This window comes from Neovison vison, chromosome 3 (assembly GCF_020171115.1).
Source record: "Neovison vison isolate M4711 chromosome 3, ASM_NN_V1, whole genome shotgun sequence".
Taxonomy (NCBI): domain Eukaryota; kingdom Metazoa; phylum Chordata; class Mammalia; order Carnivora; family Mustelidae; genus Neogale; species Neogale vison.
The window spans coordinates 32,433,165-32,455,820 of record NC_058093.1 but is presented as its reverse complement, the minus strand read 5'-3'; the positions used below and the strand labels follow the sequence as shown (position 1 = coordinate 32,455,820).

At 47.0% G+C, this 22,656-nt stretch overlaps 2 protein-coding genes across 2 annotated transcripts in view; one reads left to right on the top strand and one right to left on the bottom strand.

Moving 5' to 3' along the window:
• FARSB (phenylalanyl-tRNA synthetase subunit beta) overlaps positions 1-9,363 on the top strand; it is a 71,774-nt gene extending 62,411 nt beyond the window's left edge. The window contains exon 17 of the mRNA XM_044241691.1: positions 9,085-9,363. Coding sequence (XP_044097626.1) covers positions 9,085-9,236 — 152 coding nt within the window. The 3' untranslated portion in view covers positions 9,237-9,363. The remainder of the gene's footprint in view (positions 1-9,084) is intronic.
• An 8,018-nt stretch (positions 9,364-17,381) lies between these two features.
• Positions 17,382-22,656, bottom strand: part of SGPP2 (sphingosine-1-phosphate phosphatase 2) — a 110,994-nt gene continuing 105,719 nt past the window's right edge. Inside the window, exon 5 of the mRNA XM_044241690.1 lies at positions 17,382-20,730. Coding sequence (XP_044097625.1) covers positions 20,179-20,730 — 552 coding nt within the window. The 3' untranslated portion in view covers positions 17,382-20,178. The remainder of the gene's footprint in view (positions 20,731-22,656) is intronic.

Sequence of the window (22,656 nt, the reverse complement as noted above, 5' to 3'; positions counted from 1 at the left end):
TGCAGGAATGCCACAGATCGACATTCAGTGTTCCAAGCTTTTAAATAAATGATAGAAGGACAAATTAACTTCGTTAAGGCCCCAGTCGAGAACTTGGATCTTGAGGAGTTACTTTGCTTACGCTGGTGTTGAATAGCTCTGGCCTCGTCTTGACCCGTTTGAGAAAGCGGTGCTCTTGGTCACGAGGGGGACGTAGCCGTGGGCTCCTCCCTCCTGGAAACAGCTCTGAGAACTGCAGACGCAGGCGGGGTGGGGCTCAGGAGTGGAATCTCCTTGCCAGGGGTTGTTCTAGGCCCGGCAGGCCAGAGGTGAGGTGGCAGCTAGTGATCGAGGAGCCCAGGCCAGAGGTGAGGTGGCAGCTAGTGATCAAGGAGCCCTGGCCTCGCCGTGCTGCAGCCCTTGCAGGCCGTCTGCGCCGCGCGCCTTCGCCCCACTCACCCTCGTGCTCTTCCCTGTTTCCTCTGTTCCGTGAAAAACATTTTTCTTCTCAGGAAAGGATCTGACCTCGGTTAAGTTGGTGCATATCAGTGTGAACTTAAGAGATGCTTTGATTTTTAGCTGCCTTTCTAATTATGAAGGGGCAGAAATATGGTCCCTTTATAACAATCTCAGGTATTAACACAAAGAATGGGGGCTAATTTGGTGGAATAGAAAAATCTCCCTGGCCTCTGACACCGTGCCTTCGTGAGAGCCGTGCTCTTGTGCGGAAAAGAAGAGGTGGAAGGAGAAATGTGGGGCCCACCACACTGCCCAGGATAATAGCAAATGCAGGCAGTTGTTTCCTTGCCTTACTGGAAAGGAAAACCGTGACTGTAGCTTCAGGATTTTTATTTCTTCTGAGTTGATACTGAAGGCCGTAAAGAGTAAGCACTGGAGCAAAAATATCAGATAAAATGCTTTGCCCTGAACAGTTCCAGAATGTCCTGTTTCTACGGTAAGACCTGTTTTGATGTGTCTAACATTTGTCAGTAGCTGGTATGTCTCTTATCAATGCTGTTATCTCAGCCACTGAACTTGGGCACTCCCCTTCCGGAAGAGAAACGTTTCTGATTATTCTCTTAACTCCTAAAGTCTCCTGGCTTGCTTGAATTACATTCTTTGAACAGAGACCTTCTCTTAAAATTATTTTCCTTGGCTGCTTTGAAGCATTTTGTTTTCACCCACCAGTAGAACTAAAAAAGGTAGTAGTTGGTACAATGCAAAGGAAGGTATTTCTTAATTGGTGTCACACAAGATGGGATCCGCATAATCCTTATTAGTGTTAGTTTGGGGTTTGTTGCTACCATTGCTAGAAGTCTGTTGTTGAACACTTTGATATCTAATGAGCTAGACAAGGATTCGATTTTTTTTTTTTTTTAAACTTGTGTGGTATTACTTTTGGCCAAGGGAAAGAAACCAAGAAAGAGCAAGAAGCAATGTGTATTGTAGAAGCCCTCTGTGTAACAGTGGGTAATTGGAAAGGACTCCAACATAACATACTTTTAGAGTCTGGCAACACTATGGCACATACAGGAAATGCTAAAAATCTCTTTACATGTATGAATATAAACTAAGTTGAAATGCAGATCCTGAGATGGTAGAGACACCATTTAAAATGACAGGAAGAGTACGTTCTGTTAGACCCTCGCATGTGTGGTCAGCTGTGGGACAGTGAAGACAACCCTGGATGTTGCTCCTGGTGATTTAGGACTCAGTCCTCTCGTGGCAGTGTCTTCATCTCTAGTGGGAATGGTGGGGTCTGTCCGCCTGGACCACAGAGCTGTTGAGAGTCCGGTAAGCTTGGGACAGCACTTTGGAATAGCTCCTCTCCAGAGTAAAAAACCCAGGGCAGATTTCAGCTCTGCCCTTCAGCGAAGTAGCGCTGGAGACAGAGTCTCTGCCCTGCTGCTGCCCGGCTGGGTGATTTCCTCTCCTCTTTGGTACCGTTTTCTCATCTCTGAAACAGAGCACGGACAGGGTCTTCAGAGCCCTCGCCAGTGTGCAGACCCTGCGGGAGTTTCTGTGCCTCGGCAGCAGGCTCTGCCGCGAGTTCGGACAGACCTGCCTTTCTTTCTCGCCTGTTTAGTTGGTGTCGCTGTGGTGCTGACTGAGCTGCTCACGTTATTCTAGCTTTGTCTAGAATAAACTCCGGATTCTTGAAGGGTGTTTATTCTTGAAGGGTGCCTGTGTTGTGTGAGATCAGAAAAACGTAGTTCTCTTTTCCCTGGAAGGCCTGGGGGTTTGTTCCGTGTCGTCAATATTATGTTGTATTCATAATTTTACAGAGCGTACTTGGCATGTCCTAAGGTTAGAGGTTGTCAGGTTTTGTTTTGTTTCGTTTTATTCCCTCTCAAGTTTTGTTTATTTATTTTATTTTGAACCAGAAGGAGTTTGCAAACATGAAATGGACAGCTTGACCAAAAGGTTGAGAACACTATCCTGTAGGCCATCTGTGCCTCTGGGCCCCACACAAGGAGGCACCCCTGTCCGTGGCCGCGGCACCTTCAGCGCGCTGTAGCCGATACTGTTGCTCGCCTTGGGCAGGTCTCCTAATCTCCTTGTGCTTCGCTTTCTACCCATCTGTAGCTTGCTTGTCCTCAGGGGCTTGGCCAGGGCTGCGCTGGGACTGAGGAGGCACTGCCTTTCCTGGGGATGGAAGGAGAGGAGTAGAAGGCCGGGTACTCTGGCTTTAACAGTCTCTGTTTTCTTTCCGTTTTCTCCTGCATTCCCTACTTGTCAGCAGTAATCAAATTCTGTAACTAAAGCCCATCCAGCATAATTACACATTGGAAGTTCTGTTCACTGCACTGTGGCCAAAGGTCTGAATTTGAATAGTAAGTTAACTAATTGTGAAATTATAGATCTAATCTTATTTACCCCATATTCCCATTTTTTCCCCAATTAGCCCTGTAATAATCTGTTATTTCACTATAATTGTGAAGAAATTAATAAAGTTGTTCATATTTGGCTTGAGAAATTGTATCCTTAAAGGATTTTATAGGTGAAAAACTAGAAAAGAACCATTTTATCGGCCCAGGAAGGCAGGTGATGCCTAGGTGTTTTATTTATAAAACACCTATAGGTGTTTATTTTATAAAACACCAAAAGTGTTTTATTTCTGAGGCTGTAATTCTAAAACCATCCTATGAGTGTTTAAGAAATGTGACAGTTTGGGGGAAATGACTTACATGTCAGATAGTGGCATTATTTTAGAATAGGAATTTCAAAACCAGTAGAGATAGGGCACATTTTAATCTGGAGTTTAAAATCCTTTGGTTTTATACAAGTAAATTTGAGCCTGATTTCAAATCATTATTGGATGGATCACATTTAAATTCTTCGAACATTGCTGACCACCTTCAGGTTTTTAAATATGAGTGTGTATGAGAGGCACGTAAGATTAAACTTTAAAGTAGATCTTAAGAAATGTCAAGTGATATCCATGGAAATAAATGGCACATTTCTCTATACAAAATAAAACTGGGAAACTTCGGAGTTCTGATTCTAAAAACTTATAAGGTTGATTGTGGTGATTTATTTTAAAATGTGCTTTATTGAAGACATTTCTCCTTTTTATTCAAAGACTAGATAGTCTGGGCTCTGCTGATTACTTTTTAAGAATAAAGTGTCCAGGATCCAGTAGGGTTTTGTCTGTCGTGTCTCGCTAGGATGCTGCCATGGGCACAGGCGTCCTCGCTGGTCCCGTGCTGTGGGGCTGAGCGGGCACCCGGCCGCCTCATGTCCGGTTGCCTTCGCTTTAAGAGTTAATGATGTCTGCAGGTGTGTTGGGATTAGCACTGTAAAGTTGTGTAAGGGCTTTTTCTTTCTTTTGATCTTCTGAAAGGGATGAAAGATAGCCATTAAACTCAAGGGATTAGATCCCTTCTCTTTAAAGACTTTAGGTACCATAAATATTTCACTTCAGATGTAAGGTGAAGAATTGTATACATCTGAGGGAAAATGGGTGTTTTATATTACCAGTTGGAAATTATTCAGTCTCCACTTACAAATTAAGTGATCTTTGTAGAGGTATTTTCTCCCAAACTGTAGTGGACTGAGATTGGGGGAAATAAATTATGCGGGCATATATCTCAGTTATTCTGATTGTTTTCTGTTCTATTCCTACCTTTTTTTTTTTTTTTAATAAGTTAATATGTTGCCTACATCGTGCCTCCCCCTTGCCCCTTCGGTTCTCCCCACTTTGTATAACTCTAATTGTACGCTCAAAAACTCTTGCCTTGAAAACTTGGAGAACAACCAGCCATGCTCCCGTGTTCAGTTTAAGTGTGTACCCAGTTTTTGTGTGTGTGTGTGTGTGTTTTAAGCCCTTTATTTTGTCCTTCCTCTTCCTTTAAACCGACGCCACTCAGAAAAGGAAAGGGAGGGGTTGCGGTGCTGGCAGCCGAGTTAGACAGTTGTGGTTACAGCACGCCCAGAGAGCTGCTGGGAAACCGGGAGACGCGTCCTGCGTAGGGAAAGGAGCATGGTGTGAGCCCTCTTCCGCTCTGACTGTGCCCCACTCTGTGCCGTGCTCTGCTGGCTTCACTCGAGAATGGAACACTGGGGATTTTTTGTCCTTTGTGTTCTTCCTAGGATGGACTGTTGCACCATGGAATGGATTATTTTATATATATCTAATTGTATTTGGAATTAGGGATTTAGGACAGGTAGGCTTTGGTAGGGCCACCCCCTAGGACCAGCCTGTCAAGTGATTATTCCTGTTCTGTTATGCATATTACATCATTGGTCATTTAGAACAGATTTAAAGCACACTCAGTTGACCCACTGATCCCTTGTATCAATAGAATTATGCATTTTGTATTTATTTGTATTTAAGCCGACAGTGATGGTTTCTCTTTTTTGCTCTGACACATGAGATATACACTCAGTCCTTTCTCAGAGTTCCTTGCCTCTTTTCATTTTGTTCCTACCTTTCTTTGGGAGAAAATCGGGGTGATGAAGGCAGTTAACAGTGTGTAGATTTGAATCCCAAAGTGTCTTAGTGATGTGAAGAGAGGGAAAAATAAAATTGTGAGTCAGATGGTTATTAGAGATGGCGAACTTAAGTACCAGATGAATTAGTAGAATATAGCCAGTGGCAGGGGTTGAAGATTAAGGCATGAAGGGCCTCATGCTTGATAACCTGTCCCGCGTTCGGATTAGGGGTCTGCTCAGTTACCGCCCAAAACCTCTACTTCCGATGCTTCATAAAATTACAGGAGTGACTCGTTGTGGAAAGCTTATCCAAACTTTGGGCCTATAGTACGACTCTAAAAGAAAGACAGGGGAAAAAGAAACTGTGAAAGGTGTTTGGCAACGAGCAAGAGTGGGAGCTCACAAACTCTTTGAAGGTCAATTAGCCAGAAAATGTGCTAAAGACTGGGTGCTGGGCTGCGTTACTGGCCGAGAATTACCCCCAAGGTCCTCAAAGTGGTCCTGCCGCTTGAGCACAGAGAGACAATTACAGACCTCGAGGAGATGCTACAAAAGCTTTAATTAAGGGACTTACTTACACCCCACTAAGTTTTGGAAATTAAATTCTTGCTTGTGCTTAACTGATGTTTCTTTTGTCTGGGCTTCCACATGGATTTCAGCAAGAGAGGGCTATTTTCCCCCAGGTCTGTTTTATGTTGGAGGCTGTTTCACTGTGATGGATACCAGCAAAGCGGAGCGCTTAATCCGTGTCAGGAACCAGGTGGAAAAGTGGGCTGAGGGGCTTTGTGCCGTGGAGTGTTGGGGGCACAGGTTGAAAATTGGAGTCTTTACAGCAAACCAGGAACTCTTTTTGGGCTTAGATACCTGAAGGGTAGGCAACTGTATTTTTTAGAATTTGAGTTTTAGATTTCCCATTCATAGGACAACATGGTTTTCCTTGAATTGACAACTTTGTCTCTGGACCCAGCAGGCTGCTCTTTCTCCAGAAGCATCTGTTTGGTTTTTGTTGAGGGGCTTAGAGTGGCTTCTGACTGCCATCCGGGTGTGGTTTTTCACAAGCCCAGACCCAGACTGTGGCTCTATTTGGATGTGACTTCTTCTGGAAAGGCCGGTTTAAGTTGCCTCCTGTCCCAGCTCTAGAGTGTTGGGACCCATCCCTCCACCCGAGTTACTGAGCACAACCACAATGCTGCTGATGGGAGATGCCCTTGTCTTTGAACTTGGGCCGAATTGCCTTAGCAGGTGCGTGCCCTTGTTTCGGTAGTGAAGCAATGCTCTCTTGACTGCCTTCTTCAGAGCGGTTCCTTTCTGCTGCAGAGTTTGTTTGCGACCACTCAGTCTTGTATTTTCTTTCAGGATTTCTAGTCCACACCCATCAGTCAAGTCCCTTCTGTGTGCCTCTCAACTTGTGCATGTGAAGAACAAAATTGCAGCCTTGCTCTAACTAAACAGAGAGGAAGCAAATCCTAAGGGCTTCCTATCATCATCTGACTTTGTGAGAAATGAAAAATGGCAAGAAAATGATCATGGTCGTTATAGGCTAAAGTGTGCGGTTTTCAGCAAAGTTTATATAGAAATCCATTAGTGAATGTCATTGTTACATGCGGGGAGGGAGGGGAGGATTAGCACTGGTTGAGAGGCCAGAGGACCCCTCTGGCGCCCTCTCGGTTGGGAAGCAGCTCCTCTGCAGTGAAGGCCCTCTGGCCGGGGGTGATTTGGGGTGTGACAGGGGCTCTGACAGATCTGTGTGCGGGACGGAGAGCTTTTGATATTTACATCAGGTAGAATACTCTCCTACTTGAGTATGTTTTAAATAATGCAACATACAGATTTCAGTTTTCTTTGCTTTTCTTTGGAAAGAGGGAAAATTGTATTGACTAATAGGAACATTTTGTTTGACTGAGACCTGACTGGTTAATGAGCTAAAGCCAAGTGTGGTCCAGACTTCTGGAGAAAGGGGCAGAGATGGCATTATCGTGCCTGCTCACTGAAGAAGAAGGTAACTGGTTTCGCTAAAAAGTGCTGATTCAAAAAGTTGTTTTATGAAGTAAAAATTCTAAGTTCTTATCTCTTAAGCTTTATTTTGCTAACATTGTTAGAACTAGCACATCTGGCTTAGATTCTAAAATAGTCTGGTTTTATGCTTCAGTTAAAATGAATCCAATCAAATTGGAATTTGTAGATAAAAAGGAAGGATTTTGATACACACTGAGGATTCTTAAACATGGCAAGGTTACCAGAGAAGACCTTAAGCTTCCTTTCTGGATGACCTTTAAAAATAGGCTGGTTTTGTTTTTCGTTGTTGTTGTTTTTTCCAGTTAGCGAAGGGTGTTCCGCTATAGTTCTGTAAAAAAGGGGTGACGCACGGTGAAGTGAAGGTTTCCTGATTCTTGGTTACACTGCTTAGCATTAGTGCTTTATATCAGCTTCACTTTTTTGTCGTTTGAAGATTTGGGCCAGGGAGAGGGGGCAGAATTTTGTAAATTGGGTTTTTGTTTTGATAGTGTCAAAACGGGCCAACTTGGGACACCTGGTGGCTCAGGTCATGATTCCAGGACCTTGGGATCGAGTCCCATATCTGTCTCCCTGCTCAGCCGGGAGCCTGCTTCTCCCTCTCCCTCTCCCTGCTGCTCTCCCTGCTTGGGCTCTCTCCCTCTGTCCTGACAAATAAAATCTTTAAAAATAAGTAGACCATCTTTAATAGATTTAGTGCTATTCATATCTCACTAAGGCTCTACATTATCAGTCCAGTTGGGTTTCTGTGTCTTTTGAGTTCCCTCTCTGCCCTGTCCCCAGATGTGGAGTAATGTGCAGGGCCGTCTATTTCAAAGGCAGTGCAGTGAAAGTCTTGCTTTAATAAGACAGTGAGGCAGAATTGTTTAGTTTGAGGGATTGTGGGGAACAGGCCACCTTCTGTTCCAGCTCAGGGTGCTTTGGGGATTAAGAATGACAATTAAAAATGTTTTTCAGGAATATAAACACACATCGTTCTAGGCTGACTGTGAGGTAGGTGGAATTGTCCTGCATCTTTACGGTGTGGCTGGTACCCATGACTTGTTAGCAGCATGCACTCCCCCGCCAGTGCTGGATTTCTTCATCCTGCTGACCTTGGAGCCATTAGTAGAGACTCAGCAGTTTATCCTTTCATAAATAATGCACTCACTCTGAAATGGCAGGCTGCAGGCTTGTGGCCCAGCCCTGCTGGGTATTTTTAGTTCATTCCGGTAAAAGTTTTGGTTGAATCAGTTGGGAGCTATGGGTCTGATCTCTTTTCAAATTGGTGGCAAGTGAAATGAGTCAGCCTTTTTTGAATCTTGAGTAGGGCACGAGCATTGAAGCATTGATGAACTCTTGTGGCCCTCATCAGCGAGTGTGGAGTGGGCCCGGATGGTTGCTTGTTTTTAGCTGTTTGGACCTCCATAACAGTTCCTGGTTCGCTGAGCCCTAGCCCTGTGCATTGATACCCAGAAGAAGAGAGCACTTCCCACCTGTCTTAAGTAACTCGGGGCTCACCCCAGACTGGTTTGGTGCTCGCCTTTGCGAGCATGGGTTTTAAGGAAGGTGCTCTGAAACTACTGAGAAAGTTCTTTCTCCAGCAGGAATGTGGGTTGCATTCTGGTAGCAAAGCTTGAGCCTGCCAGTGACCATGCAGCTTGTTTCTCTGTGTAAGAAGGTAGAAAAGTGAGTTTTGAGTCGTAAATGGATTCAGGGTAGACTTCTTATCCAGCAGGTAGGACTATGGAAAAACCCGTTTCAAAACAGGTTCTTCCCATGCAAGGTCATCAGTTTTACATTTCCTTTCTCCCCTTTGTCATTGCTCCCTGCGGAGCTCCCCGAGCTCCCTGAAGACTTCTCGAGCTGTGCTCCTCCAGCCTCTTCTGCCTTCCTGGAGCCCCATGATTAAAACAAACAAACAAATGAAAAAACCCACAAAAACAAAAACCCATGCAGGGCCCTGACTTTCATATTTGCCCTTAACCTTTTCCTTTTAAGAGTTTCTTGCTGTAATACCAAATATTTCAAGATTAGAAAGTATGAGGATGGCACTTTTATTTCTTAGCCAGTGGTTTAAAAAACTTACTTTTCCAGCAGCCTAATGAAAAACTTAGGTGTTAAATGCCTGTTGATGCTTTTGCCAGGAGAAACGTTGATTTCTGTCCTCTTTTTCAGGCCCTGCTTTCTTCCCTGGGAGATGCGCGGAGATCTTTGCCAGGGGTCAGAGCATCGGGAAGCTTGGGGTCCTTCATCCTGACGTCATCACCAAATTTGAGCTGACCATGCCCTGCTCCTCCCTGGAAATCAATATTGAGCCATTTTTGTGAAGATGGGGCTCCGCTGTGTGACTCTCTCCCTGCGTGTCCCCTTCGCCTTCCCTGGTGTCCTGTAGCCCTCCCCACAGGGAGTATCCATTTATGCTTTAATGTTTAATAAAGTAGAAAGCTATTCTGGCTCGGTGGATAAAAGCCGCCCACTCCCTGCGTTAGGCCAGCTTGTGTGAACACGGTGTCCGTGAAGCTACGTGGTTAGGAAAAGCCCAGAGGAGCACAGGACCGGAGGCTTAACGGATGAAACCGCAGATAGCGGATTTGGATGCAGGGCGCTCGAGTAGGAGCGAGTGGAAGATTTCCAGTCAGTGCTCACATTTGACATTCAGCATTGGGAAACAGTATTTTTAGGAGACCATTAGGAAGCAGTGACAGTCTAGCAGTTAGTCTTGCAGCCGTTGAAGTTATTTTAAAGTGAAAACAATGTCGCAGGTATTTGAAATATTTGAATGTGCAGAGGTGTTTTCACTCCCTGATACCCTGAGACCGAGCCCCTGCTGCATAGCTGTGCTCTGCCGGCGGAGTTAAACATGGTGACAGCCGTGCAGCGGGAACGTCGGGAACAGTGAAAAATTACTTTTGCCCTAGGCCATACATTTCACTGTAATCAGTATTATAAAATCGTGGCATTTAATATTTAATTGAGCAACTAGGTTCTGTCTTATAGGGAAGTATTGGATCTCCTCTGAAGCTAATTTTCTGTCAGTCCTCCTTGTCTTGCCTTCTGATTTACTTTTATACTTTGATCTAGACTCTTCCAGTAGATACTGATAGTGAAAAAAGCTAGGTCTAATTTTTTTTTTTTTAAGATTTTATTTATTTATTTGACAGAGAGAGATCACAAGTAGGCAGAGGCAGGCAGAGAGAGAGGAGGAAGCAGGCTCTCCACTGAGCAGAGAGCCCGATGCGGGACTCGATCCCAGAACCCTGAGATCATGACCTGAGCCGAAGGCAGAGGCTTAACCCACTGAGCCACCCAGGTGCCCCAGCTAGGTCTAATGTTTCTTAGCTACTGTTAAGATGACATGAACACAAAACGTAAAACCTTAAGTTCCAGTAGAAATAGTTAATGGAGTGAGGAAGGGCTTTGTTTCTGGAGCTCTGCTGAGCCTCCTGTGAGGAGCCCCACCCAGTTACGGCCTTGAGTCAAGACAGCAGCGTCCAACCTAGCAAGATCTGTGAACATACAGACTATCCTGTTCTTTCCCAAATCTGTTGTAGGCAGAACCTAACAGCATTTAAAGGAAGTGAGATATGCTCACAAAAAACCTCAAAAGGTTTGTATCCAGCCTACTTAAAGATTTAAACCGGTATTTCCCCAAAGAAGATACAGGAAATAAGCATTTGAAAAGAGGCTCACCGTCATTAATCATCAGGGACATGCAGATAGAAACTACAATACAAATTAAAGTGGCTATAATTTGAGAGACTGGTTCATACCCAGTATTGGTGAGACCAAGGCGTGGGACCTCCATGCCCCACTGGTGGGAACAGAAGAAAGTTATATAGTAGCTACCACCAAATGTTCATTAGCAGCTGAGTGGATAAATTCTACTACATCTATATTATGAGTATTTCTTTTCTTTTCTTTTTTTCAAATGAGTATTTCTTGGTAATAAAAAGGAACTGCTGGGTGCCTGGGTGGCTCAGTCAGTTAAGCGTCCAACTCTTGATTTCAACTCAGGCCATTCATTATCTTATGGTCATGAGATTGAGCCCCATGTCAGGTTCCGTGCTATGCATGGAGCCTACTTAAGATTCTCTCCTCCCCCTCCACCGCTGAAAAAAGGAGAGGGGGGATGATCTACTGAAGATTATGAATGGTTCCCAGGGCATGCTCAGCAAAAGAAACCAGACCCAAGACTACCTGTGATTCCACATATATGAAATTCTAGAAAAGTCAGATGCAGTTTGGTTGGCTAGAGCTTGTGGAAGGGAAGGGACTGCAAAGGGTACAGAGGAAGACCTTGGGGATGATGGAAAGAAGCTATTCCCTAATAATTTTACACAACAGATATATGCATAGGATAAAAGAGCATGAATTTTTTTTTTTTTAAGAGCATGAATTTTAGAATTGGTATGTCTGCTCAGAGTGGCTTACTGGTCCACTGCTATGAAGGAGATACTTTGCCCCGGTTTCAGGTTTGCTGTGGGTAGTCCTGGTTTGTGGGCCACGTGATCACCGCGGTTTGAAGTGAGTGGGGCCATTTGCTCCGTTGGCAGCCAGCCACCTGGGTGTGTTTCGGTAGGTCAGAAACTACTTGTAATGAAAACCCGCTCTTCCCTGATTGTTGATCCCAGCATGAAAGGGGAAAGATCAGCTCCATCCATCATGGGGAAGTTTCTGCCCTCTGAAGCAGGAAACCGTAAGAAGAAACACCACTTCGGGTACATGAGAAGAGATGAACCTCCAGTCTGGGCCTTGAGGTTCCGCAGGAAGATCAGGTTACACTTGTCTTGGCAGAGGCGTTTGGACTGGAGCCGGGGCAGTCGGTGGGCTCTGCCAAAACCTTTGCTGGAGAAGACACACGCCTTCTTAGGAAAAACCGGGAGCCGAGTATCAAGAGGGAAATTAGAATTGGTGTCTTGTGCTGGCTTACAGAGAGCTTCCACTGAAGCCTGATGTTCCTGCATCGCTCTTTGGTTTACAAAGTATTTTCACATATGAACTTGTTTCAGCCTTATTATTATTATTATTTTTAACAATTAGAGGAGGTAGTCAGAAATAGGAATTCTTGCTGATGGATGAGATGAGAACCTTAGCCCTCAGAGAGATTAATGATGTGCCCGAAAGTCCCATGGGTAATAAATGGGATTGTGACAATGAGTACAGATTCAGTAGATTACAGTGTTTTGTGTCATTTTCCTACTTTTCCAAAATGTTGAAATTTGAGTTTTCTTTATAAAAAATTACTGAAAAACACAAAAAGTTAAAAATACTAACTACTTTAGGAAATTGTACAAAGTAAAACCTTCCCGAGCTAATCTACCCTTCCTCCTCCAATCTCCTACTAAAGTAACTAACCCCTGTTAATAATTTAGCTTGTGCGCTTTCTGACATTTGTCATAGTTTAGACCGTCACACCCCTTCTCCCCCTGACACATACACGCACGTGCTCTTGGTTTTTGGGTCATACACTACTGATCTGCGACACGTTTTGATTTCTATTTTACATGGTATGTCTCACGACATTTCACTTAGCATGTCCCATTTTACTAGGTCAGTCCCTCTAGACCCAGCTCGTCGTTTTAAATGATGCACTACTGTATGGCTGTCCATAATTTGTTCAGCTTTTCCTCTGTTGACATTCTCTTGTTTCCAACTCTGTAATTACAGTGACCAATGGACTTCCATATGCCTCCCCCTAAACCAGCACTAGCTTGGAGGCCACAAAAACCCAGCCCTACTGGCTATGTAAACCTCCACATTTTGTGTTTGGCAGACACATTCTGAGAGGCATGGGGCTGCTTAGATAGTTCTTAGATGGGACTTCTGCACTCGAGCAGTGTCTTATCCCAATAGGTCAGAGTCCTAGATGTAGCAGATGCTCAATTACTGTTTCCTTTGAACAGGAGTAGCCCAACTAGGAACCAGCTTGCCCAGCTGCGCTTGCCCTCAGCCGTTACGGAGCTCATCAGGTAGGTAAAAGAGCTCTGCTTACGATCTTGTGTCTCAGCCTTAGCTTCCGTTCATGCTTGATGTTTTCTGTAAATACCACAAACCCCAAGTTCCTGAGTTGGCTCTTTGGTCCATTTTATCCCAAATTGGCAGACAGTTGCCTTAAAGGGACACAAGTGCCGTAAGTGAAATATGCCCTCAACACAACAAAAGCACTGGACACATCTGCTGTCTTCCAGGTTGTGACTTATAAGGAGCTTGAGTAATATTACTTAATAAATAAATAAATAAATAAAAGCTGTCATACATCGTGAAATTTGATGTGGCAGTACACCTCTGGGACAGTCAGCAAGCAGCTCCCGAAGGCCCCCAAGCAAAGTCAGCACGAGGCAATGGGCCTTCTTGGATAAAGGGGGCGGACCCAGACAGCCAATCCTTCACTTCAACAAGTGGGGCCGCGGGAAGGCAGAGCAGACCCAAAGTGATTTTAGCTTCCATCACTGCCTGCTTTGATGTCAAGTATCATAGTCTCCTTTAACTTTCTAGTAAACTGAAAAGGGTAACTGCAGACGTGACAGCCCCACTGTGGGTTGAACAAATATCTCCAGCAAGGAGCTCAGTTGAATTGTGTCTGACTAAAGCCCTGTATGACTTTTCTCCCCCCGTGTGACTGAAGGCTGTGTGCTAAGAATATGCTCACGTTCTCCATTCAAGTTTTACACTCATCCGTAAGGTTTGGCCTCTGTCATCTCTTATTTAAGGGACAGGAGTTGGTTCTCCATTAGAAAACATTTTGAATTGCCCCCCGACCCTTGTTGTAGGAGGAGGCCCTTGTAAGAGATAACCACTCCAGTGTTCAAATTACAGGACTTCCCAGCCATTCAGAGCAAAGCTGTCCTTAGGACAGAAAAGTGACGATACGGAGGAAAGGCACTTGTTTGATACCAAACCTTGTATCAAAAGAAATTTCCTGCATTCCACAAGGCACAACTTTTTGTCATGAGGCATGAGTATGTCTGAAAACACCCCACCTGCTTCGGGCCAGCTGGAAGGCAGCTGTGAAGGGTGCAAACGTCGTAAACCCGAACGTGAATGCTGGACATAGAGCGAGTAGAAGGCCAACCAGAGATGGACGGGTGGAGACATTTCTCGGGTATCCAGAACACCTAAACGGGGAGTTGGGGGGGGGCAAGGCGGATGAAGCAAGATCAGTCAGATGGAAAGGCGCCCTGTGAAAAAGCTGCACAGTAGGGAAGAGAAGGACCCCGTAGGGCCTTCAGGAAGTCATTAGACTCAACCGTCTGCAAAGGCCTGTCTCCAGGGGAGTCGCGGTGAGCCTGTCACGTCTCTTACAGAGGAGACGGCCTCTAACCATCCACAGAGACCTGAAGGAACTGACGGAACCATTCCCAGAGCTCACTGAGGCCAGCCACAGCTAGAAAACCTCAGATGTCACAAGGCAATGCAGAGAAGTCCCAGAAGGATTTTGCCTCAGTAGTAGGGAAAACCTACTCTAGACCAACCGCCGCTCCAGTTCCACCTCATAAAGCTTAAAAACAAGACCCAGAGAAACTATTTGCAAGGAATGAACTGCATCCCAGAACAAAGCTTAAGAATATTGACAGTATCACTAAATATCCACCACCCAACAATGTCAAAGTCACAGTATTTGGCATCCGATTAAAAATTACCAGGCAAGCCAAGAAGCTGGGAAATACAACCCATAATGAGGAAGGTGGGGGGAGAATCAGAAACTGACAGGGCAGAGATGGTAGAATTAATAGAGAGGATATTCTTTTTTTTTTTTTTTAAAGATTTTATTTATTATTTGACAGAAACACAGCAAGAGAAGGAACACAAGCAGGGGAGCAGCAGAGGGAGAGGGAGAAACAGGCTTCCCTGCTGAGCAGGGAGCCCGATGTAGGGCTCGATCCCAGGACCCTGAGATCATGACCTGAGCTGAAGGCAGACACCTAATTACTGAGCCACCTAGGCACCCCAAGGGAGGATATTATTCTAACTGTATTCCATCTGTCCAAGATGCTAGAGGAGAGATGAACACGTTGATAGAAAATACATATAGAAAAAAATAATACCAACCTACGTAATAACTGCAGAATTGACTTCATGAAAAGTTGACATTATGCTATGGTTTTCCATTCACCACAAGAATAACTTTCCAGCGATGTATTCTTACTGGCACCAACTTAAGATGGCTCACGAGGACGGTTCAGTGTGCCCCGGGCATCCTTTGCCCCCCTCACAGCACCGCTCGGCGGGTCCCCACGTGACCGAGACACACCGCAGACCTGAATCCCAGGAGGCCCCCGCCCTTTCAGATCGCGGCTGCGGGTCCAGCGCCCGAAGGCGGCGGCCACTGAGCACCCTGCCCCGGCCTCAGCCATTTGATGCTGGCTTTGTCAGGAGGCACGTTCTTTGAACACCTCCACTGGGGTCCCCCGGCAAGGGGACCCCGCTGTCCTAGCAGGGAGCAGCAAGGCCAGCAGCTGTGCGTGAGTGTGTGCATTAAAGGAGCGTCACAGCCGGAACTCCTCACTGCATCCTTGCTTTTCTTGTTTGTTTTTGCATGCCACATAGACAGGCGTGGAAAAGGAAAAAGGATTTTTGGCTTCATAGAGCTCCCTTGTCTCATGTGGCTACAGTTTTAAAATGTAACATTCTATTCATGGTCCGCATCCAACTCTTATTCTTCTTCACATGCGTCCTGTAAATAGTCAAGTCTGTACTACAGGTGCGCCCCGCTGTAAGAGAACAATGGACACATGGTGTACCCCGAGCAAGCCATTGAAGCGCCTTATGTTTACAGAAATGAAGGATTGCCATATGATTAAAAATGTCATTTATAACCAACAAATCCCTGGGTGCACTTAAAATTCAAGTTAAAAAAAAAATCGAAACAGCTTTTAGGCAAACATCTATCCTCTAAAACTGGATACATCTACGCCACTTGGTTCTGGTTAGCCTCTCATTAGATCCCGGATAGAGGGATGTGAGCGAGCACATACACAGGTCTCTCGAAGAGCCAGGATCAAGGGCAAATACTTTTAAATCAAGTTCCACAGGAGAAGTTTGGGGAACTGAACCAAGAGAAGAGGGGGAATGGGACCAAGGACAGGGATGGAGTTCCCAGCAGCTGTCACCTCTGCTGAATGCCGAACAAGAGGCCCCGGGAATGAAGCTAAGCCTGAGGTGCCAGGTCCAAGATGGCAGAAGGGGAAGGTGCCCACTGCCCACTGTTTAATATTGGAATAAGAAATGGTGGAGGAGACTAGGAAATCACCTCTGGGTGTCACCTCTTCTGGAATGGTACCACAGGGACATAAAACGGACTAAGGGGCTTTCTCATCCTTCCTTCCTGTTCTTGTGATTGGGTTCTGCAGGGTCAAGCCCCTGGCTCATCCCTTGTTCCAGCACCACACACAGTCGCCAGTCCCTGGGTTCGGTTTGGATTCTCCTTCTAAGAGCTGCAGGTGTTTGGGGGAAGTGTCTCTGGCAAGCTGCCCCTTGCCATGGAGGATCCTCTCCTACCTACTTCTCATCACGTCCCTGTGCACACCCCATCTGCTCTGTAAGCCTGGCTCACATACTGCCTCTCCCCGGAACCTTCCTTGAGCTGCTGCGGGCCTCGGGCAGGAATTAATCTCCCCTTCCTCCCCTCTTCTCATTTCCCTGAGCCCCAGTCCCCTCTCTCCTGGAAGAACTACACAGGGCAGATCAGGTCCCATCCAACGTCCCATGTCCATGGTATCCAGCAGAGCAGGTATTAAAAATACAAATAGGCTCCTGGCCCTGACCTTGCCAATGAGGGTCAGCTCTCTGTACCATTTCAAGTAGCAAATCTGGGATGCTTAAAGACAGAATATATCATTGTAACCGTGTGAATATGAAATCGGGTCATGTTCATATGGCTCAGCAGTGGACTCATTCACGAAAACCTTTAAGTTACCTTAACTAGTAACACCGTAACATTAACTTTTCAACACACAGTAACGTTTATCTCTGACGACACTAAGGTAAGGCGATTCTTTTTTTTTTTTAAGATTTTATTTATTTGACAGAGAGCGGTCACAAATAGACAGAGAGGCAGGCAGAGAGAGAGGAGGAAGCAGGCTCCCTGCTGAGCAGAGAGCCCGATGCGGGACTCGATCCCAGGACCCTGAGATCATGACCTGAGCCGAAGGCAGCGGCTTAACCCACTGAGCCACCCAGGCGCCCCGGTAAGGCGATTCTTTTTAGTATTAAGGAGTTATGGGAGGTGCTCATTCCTCTTCCTGTTCACATCGATGGTGGTCATGAGACTCCCCAACACCTGCACGCGATTGAATTAGGACAGCAACATAAAATTCGATAGCCTGTCATTTCTTTTTGCCACTTCTTTTCAACTCAGGTCCAGTGAACCCTGAAACTCAGGTCCACTGAAACTTGAAAACCCTGAAAAGTCCAGGGGAAAAATCCAAGGAAGCCCAACATTGGCCTTCGAAACATTTAATAAGAAGTCATAATCAAACACAAAATGATTTTATTTTAAAAAGAATAAATTTACATACAGTACATAAGCAAGACAGCTGAAAGCTTCCAAAATAGAAACCAGGAGCATATGGCCCCGAAACACCACATGCTTTGATTACACCCAGGAAGCAGGAGATGCCTACTTGGGGGAGAAAAATCCCAGGTTACAGTGCGACCTTCAGGCATGTTGTAGAGTGACTTCAGCCACAGTCATTTAAGGGTTTTTAGTGCAGGGTCCCATCTGTGTTTCCTTCTACATATTCTGTTGTGGTGCAGGCCTGAGCAAAACCAGCAAGACAGCTGGTTCTAAGGACGTTGCAGGAGGGGGCTGGGAGGGCATACCCGTAAGGACGAGGGCATGTTCTGCTGAGCTCCTGGAGGTGCCAGTCGTCTTGAGGGCTTTGAGGGTTCCAAATGCAGGGTTGGCCAGACCCCAGGTCCTAAGTTTATCTTGCATACATCATGGTGAGTTTGACTTTTAAGTCTTAATCTCCAAGTCTCCAGCAGGAGAGGGGCTCTGGACCACGACTGAGGCTATGCCAGCAGGGGGCAGTCTCTCCCCAGAGAGAAAATCCAACTGTCTCCAAGGAGCCAGTAGGCCTGCTCTTTGAAGGGGCAGGGGTGGGGTGTGTGGGAGAGACCTCGGGCCTGGGAGGGTATAACAAGTGCCAGAAGAGGGCCAGTGAGCAAGAGTGGGAAGCAGGTAGTGACTTTTCCAGTCCGTTCCTGCAGAGCAGTAGAGCTCAAAAGCTAAAATGGTCTTCACCCATATACACTCTTTTAATTTTCCAGTTGCAAAATGAGATACTTTAAAAAACAGACCAACCACGACAAGCCCTTGGGTCGTTCTTTAAGATCCAAAGCTAATCATCCTCCATCCAATCGTGTAAATACAGCCTTAAATACATTATCACAGCTGATTGCTGTCCTATTGTTGGGACTTAAAAGGACAGCATTAAAAATCACACACACACACACACACACAATTGAGTGAATTGCCAACACCCACTGCTGTGACAATTACAGCCCCTCCTCTCAAAAGATGTAAGTGGAAAACCCTGATCCTTTTGCTAATTAGTTTCAGAAAAAGCAACTAAAAATGATGCAGGAACATGCCTCGTCCGCCGCTTGGATGGCGGGGGCTGGCCCAGGGTAGGGATGCCTGTACGTTGCCCCCCACCCCCACCATGCTCCATCCTGGTGCCACAAATACTAGGCAGAGTTTGCTGTAAGAACAAATAAATGGCAGGTCCTTTTGATTCCTGCCGCCTCTAACTATGAAAAATGTCAGAAGGATTCGAGGGAAAAGCAGAATGGTTTCCTCAACATTGTTCTCGGTAGACTGGACCACTGAGCCAAATAGCAAAGGGGACCTCGACAGAAAGCTCAGGGGCCGTGTTTGAAATCAGGACCAATGGGGTTTTCGGTTTTCACACTGGAGGCAGAGGGAAGAGCCCAACCCTGAACTAAGTGCCCAGAAACCAGTTGCTGGGATTCGAGTCCCTGGTTTCAGTGGCCCAGGTACCACACTGCAGAAGAGACTTCCTAACCACGCATTTCTGCTAACTTTTCAGAGGACCGTCGATGCGTGCTCCTGGTCCTTCAGAGCTGAAGATGTGCCCCCGGAGGGCGTGCTCCCCTAACACGGCCTGCCTACGCCCCGTGAGGACACACGCAGCCTGAAAGGCTGTGTTGTGTTTGGTCAGCTTGTCTTCCCGAGAGAGGCTGACCCCGCTCTTGCATTAATTACATTAATTGCATTAATTAACACTGCCGCAAGATAGGTGGTGGGGAGATGGAAAGGGAGCCCCCGATTCTATTTAGTAGGTGAAAAAATCGGTTTACAGAAAGTAACAGAAATGCAGGAGCAGGGTCCCGGAGGCCACTTCCCTCCTTGTCAGGGCCCAGGGAGCGTTCAGTTCACGGGCTGTATGGGGCCACTCCTACAGGCAGATGATAGCGCCTCCCCAGTTTGTAGGGAAGCATGAAACACCCAATGACGGGCCGAGGGCTTGCCCCAAGTCACGGTGAAGCAGGAGAGAGCAGGACACCCTGGGAACCCCGACGTACAGAGGTGCGGGCAGCTAGTGGGTTTCTTGGATCAGAAGAGTGGGGAAACACAACCCGGAGTTCTGCAAAACGCACGGACACGGACAAGCGGATGCCCCCAGAAAGCAGGACTCCGGAGGGAAACAGGCTCCTGCCCACGATCTCTCACGGGTGCTCCCGTCTCTTACCACCCCAGCCCATGGTGTGGTCCACAACGCTCTTGCCACCTGTGTGGGCACAGTCGAGTCATAACAAAAATGCCCTCCTGTCCAAGGAAGGCAGTTCTACACGACGCCACCCTTTCTCCGGACCCTAGTTCCAAGTTTGGACATGAGGCTCTGTGCCAGGCAAGGTCATAGCGGAAGAGAAACACTGACCTCCAGCCTCTCAGATCATGCCTGTCTCTTCTGGATCGCCCAAACCAGGCCGCAGTTCCTGCCGGCCCACGACTAGGCCCAAAGTCCGTGTAACAGGGCGGGAGGCCCTCAAACAACAGACTGCGGGGTTAGCCTGGCTTCCCCTGCGGCCAGATGCTTACAGACTGATGGTCCTAGGACACAGTACTTCCTTTCACACGGCAGCAACGTTGATCTCAGCTATCAGCAAAACGGATATGTGACTTAGGAGTTCTTTTTTCTTTTTTTTTTTTTAAAGAAAAAGGTATTGTCAAAACTTGCCCACCTCACCCCTTTCCTGTTTGGGCTCCCTGGTCCAGGGGACTCCCTTCCACCTCTCTGAGGTTCAGAGCAGTCCCAAAAACCTGTGCAGCATGGGCACAAAGGTCGTAGCACAGAGTCCCACAGACGTGTAGGTGACGAACTTATAAGGCACTTCGATCTCTAGTCTCCGCCTGGCCTCCTTGTTCCTGGTGACCACCTTGAAGCAGGAGTACAGCACCTGCAGGGAGAGGTTTTGAACCAGCTGACGCACTAGAAGGATCAACACGATCCCCACGGCAAATTTGGTCAGTCCCAAGACCAACATGTTGGTGGTGAGTGGCGGGATGTTCTGAACGACAGGGAGAGCCTCGGTGGGCGCGGACGCGAGCTGGAAGAAGTGATTGATCCAGAACCCGAGAGTCACCCCCGCCCCTGCGGCCAGAATGGTAGTGGTGTCCGCTCTGGTGGGGCTGTAGCAGTCAGACACGGGGTAGTTGTAACACAGGAAGAAGGGCACCACGATGACACACACGGGGAAGAGGGGGCTGGCCGAGTCCAGGCGGTCGATAAGGGTCCAGGCGGGGTAGGTGAGGACGATGAGGACTGCAGTGACCAGGATGCCACCCAGCACATCCTGTGGGAAGGAGAGAAAAGAAGAACGTAAGCCCCCGCGGTCCGGCATAACCGTGAGTCAAGTGCGGCCGCTTTGACATCGGAAGTACAATTTTGGCATTGCTTTACTTGGCATTGTTTTGAAAAGTGTAAAGCTGCCAAGATTTGAGAATGGGAAGAACACCTGTGGTGTTCACGTTGTGTATTTCCCGGTTTCCTCGTCCTGTAGACAAATGTTTTCATAATGCGCAGCTCTAATCCCATTTTTCCTCCATCTTCTATCATTGAACTTTGGGTCGCAGGGTTGTCACAGTCTTTGCAGGGGTGGTGTCACCCTTCCTTGGCAGGCCAGGGGTGCGGGCTGGTGGGGGGGGCAGTTAGCTGCTGGAGGTGCCGTGTGCATGCCGCCAGCGGCCGCCGTCCCTTCTAAGGTACATTTATTTGGGGTGGTTTGGGAAGACGCTCTGGATGGGGTACTGCCAGAGCACCACCGGCGCTGGCGCCATGTTCAGAGACGGAATTTCAAACAGCACGCAGACCGTTTCCGTGAATGGCTGTACCAGGCTTGTCTTCACTATTCCTTCTTTAGGACATTTTAGATTGTGGTCTTCTTTCCTCTATTCCTCCCTTTCTCCTCCCCCTGTGCCCTACCCCACTCTATCCCTCCTTTCTTTTCTTAAATGCCTTTTTTAAAGATTTTATTTATTTATTTGACAGAGAGAAATCACAAGTAGGCAGAAAGGCAGGCAGAGAGAGAGAGAGGAGGAAGCAGGCTCCCTGCTGAGCAGAGAGCCCGATGCGGGACTCCATCCCAGGACCCTGAGATCATGACCTGAGCCGAAGGCAGCGGCTTAGCCCACTGAGCCACCCAGGCACCCTTAAATGCCTATTTAAAACATCTTTAGGGGTGCCTGAGTGGCTCAGTTCCTTAAGCGGCAGCTTTCGGCTCAGGTCACGATACCAAGGTCTTGGGATGGAGCCCAGCACCGGCATCGGGCTCCCTGCTTGGTGGGGAGTCTGCTTCTCCTCTCTCCTGGCTTGTGCTCTCTGTCACTCTTTCTGTCTCAATCTTCCAAATAAATAAATAAAAATCTTAAAAAAAATTTAAAAGCTGGTGGACTTTTTTTTTTTTTTTGCTTTTACTAAATGCCATTGTTGGGTGTCTGCTGCTGTGTGTCAAGCAGAGATCTGGATGCTTACAGGCTCCCCGTGTACCCCTCCTCCTCCGCCCAGCAAAGTGTGCTGGGACTGCACCTCTCGCCTGTAGGCTTTGACAAACCCAGAAGCCTGAAAACATTCTGTGGATGAAGCAGTAGAAGGGAAAGGGGACTCTTGCTCACACAATTGTATGAGTGCAAAATGGCACAACCCTCACGAGGAGGAAATTTTTGATTGAACCTCTGACCTACAATCTCTCTGGGACTTGACCGTAGAGATATACCTGCCTGCATCCAAACGAGGTGTGTATTTATAAGTGGTCCATGTGGCAGTGTCTGTGCTAACCAGGGACGAGAAAAATGGCGCGTCCCCCTGAGAGGGACTGGTTAGATCTCACCGTGGTATCATCGGTCACGCAGTGCAATATGTTCTGTCACTGTGACATGGATGAGGAGGTTTCATTTGGGACATAGGATTTTTTAAAGGACTTGTTTATTTATTTGAGAGAAAGAGCAAGAGAGAGAGAGAGAGAGAGAGAGAGCGAGCGCGCGCATGAGCATGTGAGGGAGGGGCAGAGGGGGAGGGAGAGCATCTCAAGCGAGCTCCACACCGAGGACAGAGCTGACGTGGGGCTCCATCTCACGACCCCGAGACCACAACCTGAGCTGAAACCAAGAGTCATAAGCTCAGTCAACTGGGACTCCCGGGAGCCCCTCTGACGTGGGATTTTTTAAAGCACGGTGCAGTGTGTGTGGATGCTACCGTTCCCATTTTTAAAAGGACGGGAGAA